The 19,083-nt window shown below is 38.0% G+C and overlaps 1 protein-coding gene across 1 annotated transcript in view; it reads left to right on the top strand.

Moving 5' to 3' along the window:
* Positions 1-16,652, top strand: part of OSTF1 (osteoclast stimulating factor 1) — an 81,148-nt gene extending 64,496 nt beyond the window's left edge. Inside the window, exons 5-11 of the mRNA XM_049770812.1 lie at positions 240-303; positions 1,855-1,908; positions 3,349-3,456; positions 4,785-4,834; positions 8,154-8,232; positions 10,547-10,645; positions 16,114-16,652. Coding sequence (XP_049626769.1) covers positions 240-303; positions 1,855-1,908; positions 3,349-3,456; positions 4,785-4,834; positions 8,154-8,232; positions 10,547-10,645; positions 16,114-16,172 — 513 coding nt within the window. The 3' untranslated portion in view covers positions 16,173-16,652. The remainder of the gene's footprint in view (positions 1-239; positions 304-1,854; positions 1,909-3,348; positions 3,457-4,784; positions 4,835-8,153; positions 8,233-10,546; positions 10,646-16,113) is intronic.
* Positions 16,653-19,083: the final 2,431 nt, after the last annotated feature.

The following is a 19,083-nucleotide window of genomic DNA, read 5'->3' as shown; positions in this document are numbered from 1 at the left end:
ATTCCATGAAACAGAAGGTTTTATTATTTTGTGGGGGAGAGGACAACACCCTGTTTTTGCACTCAGCAAGTAATCCCAGTGGTGCTCAGGGACCATATGTGAGGTTGGAGATCAAATCTGGACCAGATGAGTGCAAGGCAAGTGCTTACTGTATTATGTCTCTCACCCAAGTCAAGATTTTAAAGTGACTGAATAAAAACTGGATTTGACACTACTTAATTTAATTACTCTTTCATCAGAGTGATACCAACTGGTGGAAAGGTACTTCCAAGGGCAGAACTGGATTAATCCCAAGCAACTATGGTAAGCATGCCTATGGCGACTGTTCTGCCATTTACATTTTCATTTGTCTGGTTACTTGCTGTTATAAATGAGAAATTATCAGCATCATTGACGGTCTCTGACATATTCTTCATGAGCCTCTTCTTTATAACATGGTCATTTTGAACTTGTTTTCTTAGCATTAAAAAATATTGCCTAGTACCACTTTTGAAAGAACCCAAGGTCTGTAAGAAGCACTTCATAGTGTTGCTTTATACAACTCAGAATTTTTTTTTCCTGTTAAAATTCCATGAACGATTTGTTATGCCTTTGAAGTGCCCTTTCTTTTGTGATAGTTTCTTTATTAGTGCATGTTTGGGATGGTGGTGTTCATGAACTACTTTGGGAAGTTTGGGGGAATATTAGGAGTGAGATGTAGCCTCTTGTCATTTGAACAGGCATAAAGATGAACAATATCTAAAGAGCAGTGGTTAAATCTGTTTTCTTTTATTTTCTAGTAACAAAGGGCATTTAAATGCTAATACTGAACTTAGTTTCCCCATGTAAGGGAAAACTCTCATTTCCCCATGATGAGAGGGTTTGTTTCAAATCATTGGTTTCCTTTCAACTTTGGATGAATCATTAGATCAGTAGGCCATTTGGCATTAGGCTCCCATTTCAAGGAGTGGGGCTAAGGCTTAGAAAATTTTGTGGAAGGCACTTCAAAGCTTTGGGAGGGAAAATGTGCTCCATGGCTTAGGATATAGTACAGAAGCCCTCCTTGTTATACTATAGGAATAGTATTATCCTGGGTTAAAAAATGAAAAACAAAAGTTTCAAACATTTATACCCTGCTTTGAAATCTCAGATATGCATGTACTCCATTTCAGCTGTCATTAATATCCAGGTTGCAAAATATTCCTCTGTAGCTTTGGGTCCCCAGTAGAAAAGTGGGAGCCTTGCCAAAGCCCTTATGGCAGGAGAGAGAGAGGGTAAGTCTGAAGTCTGTACTAACTAGTAATTCTGGAACTGCTGTGAGCATGTTTTTCTTAGAGATAGGAATGCTCATTCCCTTTTCTGAATTCAGGGAGAAAAGTAGTTTTTCTTCTGCCACTCCTTACACGGGTTTCCCTACGAGGGGAAACGGTTCTTTTCACCCATACTTAAAACAAACATGTTCCAGAATGTCAATGAGCATCACATGCTTTCTTTTGTGTTGCTTTCACTGGTTGTTTGTTAAATACTTGACTAATGGTGTGCAGACTGTGAATCTGGGGTCTGTTTTTGTTTCTGCTTCTAGTTAATGAATGTGTTTGTTTTCTTACCCCCAGTTAATTGTTGTTAATTACCTAATTGTTTAGCTTCCTTTCATCTAACACATAATTCAACTTCTTTTAAAGCTGGTAACATCAATTGGATTTTCTGTTTCTATTTTATTTATTTTTAACCCACAATAAGTCAGGGAAGCTCTATTGTTGTGAACCATTTGGGTGACTTTTCGTTCAAGATCATTTGGGTGAGTGAATCAGCATTTGAAGTAAATAATTTGTGTGTCATGTAACATTTGATTTGTACTTTTTCTTTTCAATCTAGTGGCTGAGCAGGCAGAATCGATTGACAATCCTCTGCATGAAGCTGCAAAAAGAGGTAAGTGTACCTTATGGGGGTCGGATGGGGGAGATTGTAAGATGCACCATAAGAAGCACAGATTTTAATTATTTAGTTTGATGAATTAACAAGTGATTGCACCCATGTAACTAACCACTAGATCAAATTCTAAAACTTTCCATTGAAATCTTTTGCATTCTCCGAGGTGATCTGTTCTGCCTACTCTCTTTCTACAGAGATAAGTATGGTTTTAATATTAAAATTATAGTCAAAAGGGGCTGGAAATATAGTAGTACAGTAGGTCTGGTGTTTGCCTTGCCTTTGCAGTGCTCCTAGCATTAGATGTGGTTTTCTGAGCCTGCCAGGAATAATTCCTGAGTGCTGGGCCAGGAGCAACCCTTTAGCACCACTGGGTGTGCCCCAAACAAAAAATTGTAGTTGACAATTGTAATCAACAGTAATCAACTTTACCTAAAATCTCTGTGGCAAGTGTGGCAAGTCTTATTCTGTCTTCCAGAGCTCAGAGAGCCTAGGGAGAAAGATTTGTAAGAGATCATTGCAAGGTTATTTGTAAGTATAGCATATGAAGTGTATTTAAGACAAGTGAGCTTTGAGGGCCAAAGGGTGTAAAGGGATTTAGGATGGTACGGAAGTACAACTAGCAGATGACATTAATGACCTCATTGTGAGATACAGTACTTTTCACAAATTTGCTTATTTCTGTATTGTTTTTATTTCTTCTTATTTATTTATTTATTTTTTAAAATAATTTCTCTTCTACTTACCTGGAAACAAAAATATTATAATTAACTGCTAAGTATGTGATACATGGTCTTTAAATAAAATTAATTTATAAAAAAAATCTTTGTCAGTTAGCTACTTAAGGCACTAGTTAGAGAATTTTATATTAATAATTATACCATTACATGTAAAATTAGAAATTTTGAATAAATTATTCAGTGAATTCTGGCAAGAACAGAAAATACATTTTAAATATGAAACTGTTTTTGACTTGATTCTCTTCTTAGGTTCTAGAATTTTACAAAGGAAACAACAATTTTTTATACGAAATAAAACATTTTTAAAGAAGACTCACTTAGGTCACTGTTTCCATTAATTTCCCATGTAAAAATGATGTTAGTGCTTTCCATTAATAAATTTGATGTCCGGGCCCGGAGAGATAGCACAGCGGTCTTTGCCTTGCAAGCAGCCGATCCAGGACCAAAGGTGTTTGGTTCGAATCCTGGTGTCCCATATGGTCCCCCGTGCCTGCCAGGAGTAACCCCTGAGCACCGCCAGGTGTGGCCCAAAAACCAAAAAAATAAATAAATGAAATAAATTTGATGTCAAAATGTACCACATTGCCTGGCTGGTCTTATTTTTGGAGTTTTGGATTAATCCATGCAGGATGAATCTTATCTGATAGTAAAATAAAACTAAAAATGTACTTTTGTCTCACAAATGTAAATTTTTTTTCAGGCAACTTGAGTTGGTTACGAGAATGTTTGGACAACCGAGTCGGTGTTAATGGCTTAGACAAAGCTGGGAGTACTGCCTTATACTGGGCTTGTCATGGAGGCCACAAAGGTATTTCACTTTATTATCATAAATATCTGTGCCGCTGAAAATGTGCTTTGCTTAAGAATTATACAGGGGCCGGCAAGATAGCATGGAGGTAAGGCATTTGCCTTCCATGCAGAAGGACAGTGGTTCGAATCCCGGTATCCCATATGGTCCCCCGTGCCCGCCAGGGGCGATTTCTGAGCATAGAGCCAGGAGTGACCCCTGAGTGCTGCCAGGTGTGACCAAAAAAACAAACAAACAAAAAAGAATTATTACTCGGTGCCGGAGAGCTAGCATGGAGGTAAGGCAGTTGCCTTGCATGCAGAAAGACAGTGGTTCGAATCCCGGCGTCCCATCTGGTCCCCTGAGCCTGCCAGGGGAGATTTCTGAGTGTTGAGCCAGGAGTAACCCCTGAGTGTTGCCAGGTGTGACCCAAAAACAAAAAAACAAAAAAGAATTATTACTAAAAGCAAGACAAAAATAAGTATTCTTTGCAAATTCTTTAGAACATCAGCCAATAGCCATGTTCCTGGAATCTTGTTTTCTTACTCTATGGATATCACTCACTTAAAAGAGTGGAAACTTCCTTTCCTCTCCATGCTTGGAAAGGCCAGAGGAAAACAATAATAAATTCAAACAAAGTCTTTGTTTGATCTTCGGAGATAAAGAACAGCAACAATTGCTCTAGATTAGTCTTTTCCCAGGGTCTCTGTTACATTCAAGGGTGATGAAAATTGAGCTTCTAAATGTATTGAACCTGCCTTTCAATTCAACTTACCCTCTCTTATGTTTCTTTGATTCATACATAAAAAATTTATTTGACAATGATGAAAAACAAAGAACTCAACAAATTAAGTAGCATAGCCAAAGGAAAAATACTATCTACCCAAAGTAGCCTGTCTTAATATAGCTATTATATGCTGTCTAAGATGAGCACAGATGAGCTGCATGAAAAATGAAGTGTTGGGGCCGGAGAGATAGCATGGAGGTCAGGCGTTTGCCTTTTATGCAGAAGGTCATCGGTTCGAATTCCGGCACCCCATAAGGTCCCCTGAGCCTGCCAGGAGCGATTTCTGAGCGTGAAGCCAGGAGTAACCCCTGAGTGCTGCCAGGTGTGACCCAACCCCCCCCCCAAAAAAAAAAAAAAGAAAAATGAAAAGAAAAAGAAAATGAAGTGTTGTGAGTGTAAAGTTATTTTCTAGTTAGATATTATATCTTCATATAAAAAATTAGTTGGGAACAAATTCCCAACTAATACTACTTTACCTTCTGAAATTATTATGCCTAGTCTTAGCAGACCTTTTATTTTCATTTTCATTCTTAATACAGTAACTCTTCTACTTGAATTTCAGATATAGTGGAAGTGCTATTTACTCAACCAAATATTGAATTGAACCAGCAGGTAAGTTTGCTTCTATAGAAGTTGTTTAATACCCTCCACTGTTCTTTTTGCACATCTGATGGGCATGTAAAACCTTACTGTCTTGTATGATCTTTACCCACTTATTATATTTTTATAAACATTTCATCAAGATACACAGTACAAAGTTTAAAAAGTATTTCTGTTCCAATGATCAAATTGTTTAAGGCCCTGAATATTTACTGAAATCCTCATGCATCACTTCCAACTTCAAGGCTCTTTCTTCTTGATACCTTCCTGGCCCTAAGTAATATGTGTACAGCCGTTTTGTCATCTGTCACTGATGTATATATTTTGGTAGCCTGTTTCAGAATTGAAAATTTAAACTCATTTTCTGCCTCACTTCTCATTTTCTAGTGCTAACTTTCTCTCTTATCTGGCAATATTTGTTTCTATACTTGACTTTTACTTAGATGTTTTTGTCACAAAAATTTGTGTAAACACTGTTCAGATTATTTTACACCTTGATTATCTATTCTGTCACTTTTTTGTCTCCTGGATCTTTCAGTCCTCATTTTCCAGTTTAAGTAGCTTATTTTCTGCTGCTGGTTGCTATCCTCCTGGGCACTTTCATTGTTGTGCCATGTTGCATCTTCACATTTCTGCCTCCTTTCTCTTTGTTGAAGAACATCATCATGGAGATTAATAAGGTCAAAAAAATGAGGATTAGTTACTTGCTGCAGAATAGGCTGAAAATAATGTCTCTCAAATCACATGTGCATGTTTCCTTGAAATCTTGCTTCAGGGTGGCTTTAGAGAAGTGTGATGCCATTTTGACTTCCATTCATTTGTGAATCTGCTTTTATTCTAGCTCACTTTGTCTTCAGTGTTCTTTTCATTGATACACTTTAGTGTGAGTTTTCTCGCAGTGATGAGGGCGAACCCTTTCAGCCTACAAAATTACCTTGTATGTTTTTTTTTTTTTTATGGCTTTGATTTTAGAATGAAAGAGGCATATGTGGCAGTCAGGGATTGGGGTGCCAAGGCCTCTTTGCATTGTAGGAGAAAGAGTCACTCTGCTAGTGTTCAAACCCAGAGCATCATACATGCACACATGTGCTTGACCTCTTGAGCCATATATCAGTCTCTTTCAAAAATTATTTTTTTATCTGAGCATTTTCCTTGTTCTTTAGTTCAGAACTGCATTTTGTGGCCCTGCCCTAGAGGAATCTTTTTTCGTTTTGTTTTGTTTTAGTTGTTTGGGTCACACCCCCCAATGTTCAAGGCTTACTACTGACTTTGCACTCAAGGATCACCCCGACTTTGCCTCCTGCGGCTTCCAGGTAAATTGAGTTTGAGACCCCTGTCTTAGATCAAATCTTGCTTTATTTTTTTCTTAAAGTTTTTTTTTTCTTAACTTTATATTTTAGTTACTTTTAAAATTACTTGCAGCTCTATTGGTCATCTCTTCAGTTTGTAACAAGTTACTAGAAACTTATCAGAGTACTTAAAACAACACTCATTTATACTTTCTGTAGATTAGGTTTACAGGCCTGGAACAGCTGGTTTCTCTGTTCAGAGTTTCACTTTTGTGTTTCATCATGTAATATCAATATATATTTCTTTTATAAACTATAGTTTTAAGGTATTTTCTGCTAGTCATTGCCTCTTCTGTGATCATTCATTTAATTTGCTATTTCCTTAGTGTCTAGACAGCTCATATCTTGTGGTGGGAGATTGTTTATCCTCATGTCTTTTGTCTGTGGGTTGTTCTATAGGGTAAAATGATGGATTTGGGCTTTCTTAAAATTTGGTTTCTACCTAGATGTAGTGGAAGGACTTCCCTTTTCCATCGATATGGCTATTTAGCTTCACTGGAGAGGTCTCCTCCAACCTCATACCTAGGGAACATACTAGATTCAACACCGTGGGGCCATCAGGTTGGTAAAGGCAGCTGAGAGAGAGCCTGACTATGTAGTGTGGAGGTTTTTCACCAAGCTTCTACTTTCAGTTCCATCCTGGCCTTACTGCTTCCTCCCTCTTGTACCCCCTCCCCCAAACGTTTCATGAGCTTGTCGATTATCTGGTTAAATTATCTCTGTGTTTCTCTCTTTGTCTCTGTCTCTCTGTTGCTGTTTGTTTGTTTATTTGTGGGTTACCTCAGGTGCTCAGAGGCATTTTTTTTCGTTTTTTTTACTTTCCCTTTTATTTAAATATTGTGATTACAAAGTTTTTCATGATTGAGTGAGTTTCAGTCTTACAATGTACAATGTACCTTTCATTCATGATCAGAGGCAGTTTTTAAACATTTTCATTTTTGAGTTATGATGGATTACAGAGTTTTTTATGATTGGGTTTTTAGTCATGCAATGTTCTAACACAAATCTTTTTGCCAGTGTCTACTTTCTTGAAAATGTCCCCAATTTCTCTCCCATTCACCAGCCTGCTTATGACAGGCATTTAAAATAATTCTTTTGATGCACTATGCTTTATGGTGTTGTTACTGACATAGTATTATGCATTGTAACACTTCACCACCTTTCAGCACCCTCCTCCTATAGTGACCCCTTCCCTCCACCCCTGCTGTAGAGTTCTCGTCCCATCCTGTCCCACCTACCTACCCCACTGCTGTCCCTCAATGGCAAGTTTCCTACTGAAGACCATTGCTCATGTCCTTCATTTCTATTACATTGGGCATTTGTTATGCTCCTACTTTGTATATTTATGTCCTGTGTATGAGATAAATCATTCTGAGAGGCCATTTCTCCTGCTTCTGTGCTTAAAGTTTGCTCCCAGCAGTGTTCTTGGCACCACATGATTGAACCCAGGTGCTGGCAGACTAGGCATGCACTTTGTGTGTTGTGCCTTCTGCTCAGCTCCTCTGGTTGATTTCTTGAACGGGTAATTCTACCATCACTGGGTAACCTGATAGCAAGGATAGAGGAAAGTGATCTCGGGTTCTGATGTTCTAATCACTCCTCGTGTATCTTTTCACCTTGTACCCTTGGTTTTGCACTCATTTCTTATTCCTGCTCTACCGTCCCCAGGCATCTCCGATTCCTGATTTCTGCTTGGTTGCTCTGGAAGTGCAGTTGCCTCTCTCCCTGTAAAATTTCCCTCTGCAGACATCTGTATTTCTACTTGTGTGCTGCCATTTCATGTTCTATTTCTCATTCCACATCTAATCCCATTCCACATCCAGAAATGACTTGCCTCTCCTCCCGGATTTTCTTTTCCTCTTTGGAATGTCATATGATTGTATAAATGTTTTCATAATTGCATGAGTATTTTCAGTCCACATTTTGAAAATAAAATATAAAGCCAATGCTTTTCTTTTTTTTCTTTTTTTTTATCACCATAGAATAAGTTGGGAGACACAGCTTTGCATGCAGCTGCCTGGAAGGGTTATGCAGATATTGTCCAATTGCTCCTAGCAAAAGGTAAAGTATATGTTGTGTTCATGTGGTCCTTGAAAATTTGCCACTTCTAATTACATCATTTGAAATACTTAGAAGAACAATATGTTCCTCATTTTAATCCTGAAATTTTTAGCCTCTACTTTACTTGTATCATGGAGGGTTTTTAGGGGTTTTTGGGGGTTGTTTTTTTTTTTTTTGGTTTGTTTTTTATTTGTTTGCTGGAGGGGAGGGCAGAGGCTTATTCCTATTGTGCACAGGGATCACTCTTGGTGGTGCTCAGGTGACCATTTGCAGAGCTGGGTATCAAAGTTATTTCTACTGCATAGAAGGCAGGCGCTCTCCCTGCTATAGTTTCTCACTGACCCTCTAGAGTTCTTACAATCAGGTGAAATTATTGGGATTGATATATGGAAGTTTTTGGTTAGAAATTAAAACCTTGGGCCGGAGAGATAGCATGGAGGTAAGGCATTTACCTTTCATGCAGGAGGTCATCGGTTCGAATCCCGGCATCCCATATGGTCCCCCGTGCCTGCCAGGAGCAATTTCTGAGCACGGAGCCAGGAAAAACCCCTGAGCACTGCCGGGTGTGACCCAAAAACCACAAAAAAAAAAAAAAAAAAAAGAAAGAAATTAAAACCTTGCCCGCTATAAAATGACAGATCTTTTTCTAAGAACTTCACCATTTATGTCTATAGGATTAAAGGGCCTTAGAAGGAAACAGAGAGGAGGGAAGAGAGAGAGAGAAAGAGAAATTGTGGTGTACTCATGAGCCTCTTTATGGTATACATACAAAGGGCATCCACTTTGAGTCAGGAAGTAACACAAAAGGACTGGAGTGTGTGTTTGCATGAGAGAGCCCCATGTTGATCCCCAGCACTACACAGTCCTCCACAAAACAAAGCACATCAAAAATGAAGTTCCTCTTAAGTAGTTCTTTTTTAATAAAACTGGGTAAAGCTGCTGAGGTCCCTATTCTCTTAGGAAAGTCTTATTCTGTGAAGAAAGAATGCTGTGTCTGCACTGTGCTGCTTTGTGCTAAGTAATGTGCTTGGTATACAGAGAATGAAAAAGGATTTCTTGATTCTCCTTTTGTACCAATTTGAATTGGGTCTTCCAAAGGGGCTGGAGCAATAGTACAATGGGTAGGGTGTTTGTCTTGCACAGAGCCAACTTGGTTTTGATCCCTGCACCATATAAGGTCCCCTGAGCACTGGTGGGTGTGATCCAGAAACAAAAACAAACAAACAAAATGAGAAGAGAAAAGAAACTTATTGAACATGAAATGGACTGTATCTATTTTTCTGCAAACTTCAGCATTTTTTTCTGTCTTTAACAAACAACGAGAATTAATTTGTGAGTTCTCATGTAATTTTTATCATGACAAAAAACTAGGAGAAAAGTCAGGAGAAGTTAAAGTACGGGAACAATGTATTATTTTAGGTTTTCTGTTGATATTCTACTAAATGCATGAAAGTAATTTCCTCAGGCACAACCCAATATGATTTTTCTAAAGGCTTTAAACCAAAAAATTATTTTAATATTAAAAACCTTGTGCAGAGGCACATGCAACCAGTTAATATAGGGACAGTAAATTCTACTGGGCTGTTAATATGCAATTATTTGGTTTGTTTGGGGGCCAAACCCTGCAGTAGACATTGTGCCCAGGTTAGCTGTGTGCAAAGCAAGGGTATATATCCACTATACTATCACTCCCACACCCTCACATGTAGTTCTTTAAGAACTTGGAAGGAAAAAGCTGTATTGGATAATTTTTACTTCCTCTAATGCTTCTCCCCAGCATTGTTCAGGGACCTGGAAGCCATCTTAGTCACCTGGCAATGTGGGTCTTATGACTTAGAGCATGGACCCAGAGTTATGGTATGGTGCTACTTGGGCCTGATAATCTTGGGGACCAGTGCACTGGGCAGGCACATGTGCTGGAGGTTGAACCAGGTCCTCCCACATAAAAGGCATACTTGAACCCTTGGAATTATTTTCCTGGCTCCAAAGTTATAGTTTCATAAGTGGAGCCATATCTAACAGTTCCTATGGCTACTCCTGGCTCTGTGCTCAGGAATCACTCTTGGTGGTACTCAGGGGACCATATGCATAATGAGGACTGAACTTGGTCTATCACATGCAAGACAAGTGCCTGCTGTACTGTAACTCTGGCCCCAGCTCCCTGATATTAAAGATGCCAAATACATTTTTACTATTTTTTGTTTGTTCAAAATTGTTCTCTACCTAATTTTGCCAAAATTGAATAGTTTTTGTGGAAGGATGTTAGACTGCTTTAAAAAGATTCACCTAATTTTCTTTTCTTGTCTTGGGGAAGGTGCTAGGACAGACTTAAGAAACAATGAGAAGAAACTGGCTCTGGATATGGCAACTAACGCTGCCTGTGCATCTCTCCTGAAGAAGAAGCAAGGCACAGGTAAACTGGTTTCTATCCTTTTTTCTCCTCTGATGCTCTCAGGATAAATATTTAAGAAAATAATTTCTTTAAAAATCTTTTCAGGTAATTCTGATTTTCAGTTTTAGTACTGTTGGTCTAAATTGGAACTCTTAATTTAGCAGAATTTTCTCTTTTGTTTTGTTTTAAATTTTGGGGGGCCATACCCAGTACTACTCAGGATTTACTCCTGTCTCTGTTCTCATAGATCACTCCTAGTGGGCTCATTTAGTGCCGAGGATCAAACTCGGGTAGACTGTTACAAGGCCAAACCCTATCCACTGTACTGTCTCTCCATACCAGTCTTCTAACTTTGGAACATTTTATGTTCACTTCATTATATCAGAAGAAACCCCATAGCCCCCCTTGCAAATAACTTGAAGGGAACATTTTTATTTTAATTATTAAAAAATATATACCTGTATTATATTGAGTCATTGCAGTGAGTTGTAAGTAACTTGCTTGCCAACACATTTATAAGAGAATTGTGACCTTTCCCTTCTCTTTTAGATCTTTTTTTTTGAATAGTTATCTCTAAAAGGTTTTTAAATAAAATATTTAGCAGCTCCATCATTATATTTTGTTTCCATTTTAAAGGAGGATAACATGGGCCAGCGCGATAGCACAGTGGGTAGAGTGCTTGCCTAGCATGCAGATGACCCAGATTTGATCTCTGGCATCAATAAATGGTCTTCTGAGCCTGCCTGGAGTGATTTCTGATCACAGAACTAGGAGGAACCCCTGAGCATTGCTGGGTGTGGCCCCAAAACAAAAAACGAAACAACAAAATAAAAAATAATAAAGGAGGATAACATTGTCATCAGAGTTACTCTAGACAATTGTTTTTATCTAGTCTTAGTACTATGGATGTTTATTTTTCTTTTTAAATTTTTAAATTTTTCATGCTTTTTAATGTAGGGTTTTTTGTTTTGTTTGTTTGTTTTGGGAGGCACATCTGGTGGTGCTCAGAAGTTATTTGTGGCTCTGTTGTCAGGAATCACTCCTGGCAGACCCAGGTGACCTTATGGATACTGGGAAATGAATCTGAATGGGTCATGTGCAAGGCGAGCACTCTATCTGCTATATTATCATGTTGGCCTCTTGTAGGTGATTTTTAAAGAAAAAGTTCATGTGGCTATTTTTTTTTTTTTTTTTTTAGTTTTTGGGTCACACCCAGCGGTGCTCAGGGGTTACTCCTGGCTGTCTGCTCAGAAATAGCTCCTGGCAGGCACGGGGGACCATATGGGACACCGGGATTCGAACCAACCACCTTTGGTCCTGGATCGGCTGCTTGCAAGGCAAACGCCGCTGTGCTATCTCTCCGGGCCCTCATGTGGCTATTTTTAAAGATAAATATATCGATTGATAAAAAAAAATAATTTGTTAAAAAAAAGGGCAGAGTTTCTGTGGCTGTGTTAAGAAGTATAAAACATGGTCAGAGCAATAGTACAGAGGGGAAGATGACCTGGATTTGATCTCCAGCATTCCGTATGGTTCTCTGAGCCTGCAGGAGTGATTCGTGAGCACAGAGCCATGAGTGACCCCTGAGCACTGCTGGGTGTGGCCCCAAAATCAAACCCCCCTCCAAAAGTGTAAAAACACTCATAAGTGCTATATAGAGACTAGCAGTTCGGCAGTTTATTTGTGCTTTCAGTATGTAGTTTATTGAATGTGTCCTGCAAGATTTACTCTATGGTGATCATTCCTAAAAGAAATTTGGGGAACATGTGCCTTGAACTTCCCTGCCCCCTCCTTTATATCCCCTCCTTCCAAAAGAAAAGTAGATGATTTGGTTAGAGGTATTATTCATAAATTTCCTCATTTTTCAAAATGTTCCTCTTGTATTTACTACTTAATTCACAAATGTATTTAATAATCCATTTGAAGTATGCACAGATCATGACACACCATTCCAAAACCTCCCATTAGCAATGGAGTGCTCAGTTTCCATTAGTCTTTTCTATTAATACTCAGTCCAAACCTAAGTTTTTCTGTTAGAATGATTCTTGTTGGTGGTAAAATAGTGTTTAAGAAATAGCCATAATAGAAACTGAGTGTGTTTATTTCCATCTTAACTTGAGGCATTATCATTTTTCTGAGATTGCATGCTTATGTAATGAGATACTGATACCTGCTTTTAGCATTTTTAGCATTTGAATTGAATTTTCATTTATTTTTAAACACTTAGGAAACTTACTTCTCCCTTAGGCATCCTTTATTTTGTAAGCAAAGAGCATATATGCTGTTACATCTCCCATTCCTAGCAGAAGCAACAAAACAATTCTCAGGTTTCCTGCTTTATCCCATCAAAAATGGCAAAAATTTCCTGTTCTTCATGGCTTCAGGGGAGCTTCCCAGATTTACTTCTTTTCAGGTGTCAGATAATTCAAATCTTGTATCAAGAATCTCCTATTTTTTATCTTTTATTACAGATATGCATTTGTTCCAAAGTTTTATTTTATATTTAGCTATATTATTACTCAATAAGTAGTTTGGGATTCTTGAATTATTTAAGCCGCGAATGGTCACTGTTAGAGCAAGCCTTTCTTGGAAGTAATGTCTCATACATATGTGGTTCTGCTCATGCATGTGTGGTTTCTAATGAGAGAAAAACTATGTACCATAGTTTTGGGTGTATATAGCTGTATGTCCCAGCTATAGTTTGATTGAGAAGACATTGATGTAGTCCTGGGAGACACTTGCACTTAAGGAGGACCTCCTAGCCTCACTGCCTTTGTTGGCTTAGGAAATGGCACTGTGCTCTAACTTCTTTCTCTGCCACTGACTTCCCATTTTTTCCCATATTATGAGTTTGTTGGTGTCAGCCAAAGAACACCCTATTATACTTGGTAGTAATAAAAGAAGAAAATACTTGCTCCAGTTGGTTTTATGCATAAGGTTCTACATGAGCAGCTGAACCTGAGGTTGGCAATTGGCAAATTCTTCTTCCCCTTTCCTCTTAGCTTTCTGCAGTTCTAACAAGCAATTCTAACAAGTTAGAATGACATTGGAGGTGGAGGGGTCCCTTTCCTCTGTTCATTCTACATTACCTTGAATCCTACTTCCAAATTTGTATAGATTAGTTAATGAATCTGTTAAGTGGGTAATATTAGGGCCTGAGCCAAAAAATGAAATTTTACATTGTTATAAATTGTGGGAGGAGGAGCATGCTGAGCAGTTCTCAGGAGTTGCTCTTGGCTTTACACTCAGGAATCACTCCTGTCAGTGCTCTGGAGATCATATGGTACACCACCAGAGATTGAACCTGGCTTGGCCACATGCATGGAAAGCAGCTTATACCCATACTATCTCTCCAGCCCTAGTTATGAAATTTTTATTTGTTTTGTTTTGGGCCCACACCTGATTGTAATCAGGGTTTAATTATGGCAGTGCTCTCAGGAATTACTCCAGGTTGGCTCATGGGACCACATGGGTGTGCTAAGGATCTAATCTGGATTGGCTGCATGCAAGACAAACACTCTACCAGGGGTCTCAAATTCGCGGGCCGCAAACGGCCCTCCATACAACATTTTGTGGCCCTGCCTTAGAGGAATCTTTTTTTGTTTTGTTTTGTTTTAGTTGTTTGGGTCACACCCCCCGATGTTCGAGACTTACTATTGCTTTGCACTCAAGGATCACCCTGACTTTGCCTCCTTCTGCCCTAGGTAAATTGAGTTTGAGACCCCTGCCGGGCTATACAATGTATAGTGTCTCCAGCCATCTGTAGAAATTTTATAAATTTTCACAGTTCTTTTCTTATTGTTTCCTTCCCTTAAAATTCAATTAAAAAATAAAACGAGGGGCTGGAGTGGTAGTTATCAGGTAAGGTGATTGTCTTGCATGTACCTAACCTGGGTTTCATCCCTGGCATCCCATATTGTCAATCCCATTCATATTGAGCACTGGAAGGTGTGATTTCTGAGAACTGCTAGATATAAAAAAAATAATAATGAGAGATATGAGAGACAGACAGAGATTGAGATTGAATATATGAATCTAGGACAGGGAGACTGGAAAGTGGAGTAGGGGAGAGTTTGGACTGCTCTGCTGCTCGGAGAAACGGAGGATATAGTGCATCCCTTGGCATTTGGCCTCTGAGACATTTCCAGAGAAACTGCATCTCAGAGAAGTCCATAAAAGGAAGGAAGGGGATACACTGACTTGCCCAGCTCATTACTGCCTTTTGTTTTACATTTAGAGCAAGTGTGTACCCTAGTAAGTCATCTTTGTATTCCTATAGGAGAAATGAAGTTAAAGTAAAAAGTGAAAGAAGCCATTGAAGGACAAAGAATATATTAAATGGTCAAAACAGAGGGGTGTGGTAGGAAAGTGGAAGGGGAAGAGCTTTGCTTTTTATCTTTGTCTTATTTTTTTTTAAAAAGGGGTCAGAGAGATAGTACAAGGGTTAAGTTTCTTACCGTGCATGCTGCAGATCCTGGCTTAATCCTCAGGACCACATCTGGTCTCCACAGAAAAGCCAGGGTGATCCTGACCACAGAGCCAGAAGTAAGCCCTGTGCATTGTTTGGTATGGCCTAAAAGCAAAAACAAAATATTGCTGTCATTGATAAGATCCTTGCTTAATGGCATGACATGCGTTTCCACATCCACCATTTGTATTTTCTTTTCCAAACCAGGATTAATTTATTCATGTCTTCAGTGAGCTTTGGGGGAGAGTTGTTAAAGGCCATGATCTGGCTGTTGTTGATTTTATATGTATATATTTAAAACAATTTATTTCTTGATTTCCAACAATATGTAGGTAACTGCTTTTCAGATTTTCTCTGAAAATGATACCTATTATAATCTTTTTGTGATAGGAATTTGACCAGTTGAATAGTTAAACAGCAAAGGCACAATGTCTTTCTTTATACCCTTTCATGGTTGATTTCACAGAGTGGAGTCTAACTTTTTGTTTCAGTTTTTAAAAATTTTTAATTTTCATTCTTTTGTTTCTATACTTTACCAATATTTCTAATGTAAAATTGAAGCTTCTATATTTTCATTCTCTTTCTTTGCCTTTTGTCCCCTTATTAGTTCTCTTTCTACCCATTGACCTTGCATACAGGTAAGGCTGTCACGTGTACTTGTCATGGGCCTGAGTATAGGGGGCTTCTGATGTGTTCCACTTTGGTCTCAGTGCATGTGGTGATGCCATTGTATAAAGATCACTGGTCCCTTATCGTCATGTGTTCACTGGTCTGCATGTCTAAGAAGCAGACTTGTATATTTATATGTTCTGGCAATAGAAACTCAACAGCAAGGCTAAAAAAACCCCTAAAGTCAAAAAAAGATTCTTAGAAAAAGTACAGTCTTTGTAGCAAGAGAAAATATAATGATAATAATATTTAATAATAATAATAATAAATTCTGTTGACTAGTCAGGAACATCAAAAAAGAAAACAGTTTGAGTGATTTATAATTTCCCTCCTTTTTTTTTTTTCTTTAAAGATTCAGTTCGGACATTAAGCAATGCCGAGGACTATCTTGATGATGAAGACTCCGACTGATTCCCTGCCAGAGCTTGGAGACCTAAAATTTCTATTGCTTTGCCTTTCCAAACCATGTCTTTTGGCATAAGAATGTTGATAAATTAAAAAAAAGTATTATATATGGATGGTTGTATTTCTCTGTGTTTGAATGAATTGGTAAATGCATTAGTTTTGGTGCTTGATTAGTGAATGGTGACTTTGCAATCTGAAGAATAAACGAGAAAAGATAATGGTTACTTATGGTAAAGAAGATTTAGGAATATTTTCTTTTACATCTTTTCTTTTAAAAATGAGGATAGGTTTTTAGTTAAAATTCTTTACCTCAAGACTTGAATGGATTTTTTTCAAGTTAAGAAATGCTTATTTTAACAGTGAACCAAAACTTAACAGAAAATTGTCAGCTACTCCTATAAAAATAAACATTTTAAGAGATTTTTTGTATGCTTTTGCTTTGTTGGTTTTTATCATCCTTTGCTGATAATAAAGATTTTTGTTATTTATATATAGATTGAGACTGAGTTTATTTTATTCTTTAATTTTATTTGCATTTATTAGCACAGAAAATCAAAATAGCCAAATTTATTTTTGACTGTCTGTGATTGCTTTAAAGATTATCTAAAAATCATTGTGAAAATAACATTTATAATAAAACATAGAACTTTCCATTTTGACTCCAAGGTTATACTTAGTGAAAAAAAATCAACAGCTCATAATTTGAAAGGCTGATGTGCTTGCTTTGGCAGCTCATATACTAAAATTGGAAGATTTGAAAGGCTGAAAAAAATTAGGTCTGGGAGATTGCTCAAAAGGCTAGAGCACAAGCTTTTACACAAACCCTCACCCTCAACCCCTCTTGAAACTCATCCAACAAATCTGCAGTATCCCTGAGAAACTGAATCACCAGGTTTGGTCTCTTCATTACAAAGTAGAGTTCTTAGGCTAGAAAGACAATCAAAGGACTGAGCTCATACTTTGCATCTGGGAGGGCCAGATGCAAAAACACAGGGCCTGGTTTGATCCTCCTGACACAGCTTGGTTCCCAAACACTGATGGGCATGAGCCTCAAACAAAAATGAACATATAGAGATTCCTTATAATAGAAGATGCCATCGTTTTCTAAAATGGAATACATGGCAAAGGTGTCATGAAATTAGTTTTCCTATTTTTTTTCACTGATATCATTTGTTTCTTATCTAGCTCATAAAGATTTGAATTTTTTCTGGGAGCCTTCTGTGGTGTGTAAGTGGCACTTCATTTGGAGATTCTGATTCTGTATCACTAAAATGCTGTGGTGTGTGTGGTCTTTGGCAATTCTCTGGATTCTAGGCTTCAGCCCTAGAAGAATGCTTTATAAGAAATTTTCAGTGCTAATTTTAGAAAATATTTTAGTGAAGAGAAGGATTTTTTGACAAAGGAAGTGGGTTAGCTCAGGAAATGAGTGACTATCCTTGTAAGTTTCTTTGGTCTGTGACCTTGTTTTTTCACTCTATGGTTGCTCTGAGAAAGGATACCTTGATCAGTTTTTGGGGGGTCTTTTCAATATTCCATTTAAATTATAGTAGAAATGTATTGGCCTCATCAAAGGATGAGGACAAAATCTGAAATTAGCAAAAGAGGGTATTTTCAAGTGTTACTAAGCTTCAGTTCAAACATTTATAATAAAAGATTATAGTTGACGCACCAGAGAGATAATTCGGTAGGTCAAGTGCTTACAATGCATGGTTCCCTGAATATTACCAGAACAACTGCTCCACACAGAATTGGAGGCAGCTCCTGGAGTATTGTTGGGTATGACCAAATAACCTCCCCACCCAAAGCTGTAGTTAACCCTGGAGCAATATAGGGAATAAGGACTCTGCACATATAACTTTTCATTTCCCCAAAACTTAACTGGTATTAAATTTTTTTTTTTTTTTTTTTGGTTTTTGGGTCACACCTGGCAGTGCTCAGGGGTTACTCCTGGCTGTATACTCAGAAATCGATCCTGGTAGGCTCAGGGGACCATATGGGATGCCGGGATTTGAACACCATCCTTCTGCATCTAAAGCAAACACCTTAGCGCTGTGCTATCTCTTCAGCCCCTAGTATTAACTTTTATTAGCTAAAAGCCTTACCTATGATATGGTCAGGTAACATATACTACATAAAATATTCTTATAATTAAGTAAACTAGAGGGAAGACATTGCTTTTAAGAAATGAAAAAATAGCCGGAGAGATAACATGAAGGTAAGGCGTTTGCCTTTCATGCAGAAGGTTACTGGTTTGAATCCCGGCATCCCATATGGTCCTGCGAGCCTGCCAGGAGCGATTTCTGAGCATGGAGCCAGGAGTAACCCCTGAGGGCTGAGGGTGTGACCCCCCCCCCAAAAAAAAAAACCCAAAAAAATACATTCACAGTCCAGTAGTGTACTTGATAGTTTTTCATAAATCATTTTTCATTATTTTGTGTTATCTGTTATAAGACAGTATGTATAAGTGGATTATTGAACCCATATTATTCAAGAGTCAACAGTATATCTCTTCCAACACAAATGAAATGATTGGTTTTTTTATTATTATTATTATTTTATTGTGCATTTGGGCACCACACCCAGTAGTACTCTAGGGTTCCTGGCTCTGTGCTCAATAATCTCTCCAGGTGATACTTGGCAGGGGTTCACATGTGGTGCCAGAGACTAAACAGGGCTTGACTGCATGTGAGGTGATCATGTATGCTATGTACCATCTCTCTAGCCCTTGGATTTGTTCTTTTAAAAGGCCATTAACCTTAACAAAAAGCTTTTGTAAATCTCTTCACTTTTTGTTCTTGAATTTTTTTTAACCTGCCATAATTAGGATTGATGTCAATTCAATTGTATTAATTTTAACAGATAATAGTTTGTATGAATATAGGTCATTTATAAGGGAATACTCTTGCCTTAATATATA

The sequence above is a fragment of the Suncus etruscus genome, chromosome 3, assembly GCF_024139225.1.
Source record: "Suncus etruscus isolate mSunEtr1 chromosome 3, mSunEtr1.pri.cur, whole genome shotgun sequence".
In the NCBI taxonomy this organism is placed as follows: domain Eukaryota; kingdom Metazoa; phylum Chordata; class Mammalia; order Eulipotyphla; family Soricidae; genus Suncus; species Suncus etruscus.
The sequence above is the reverse complement of the archived record's forward strand: the minus strand, read 5'-3'. Positions and strand labels throughout refer to the sequence as shown.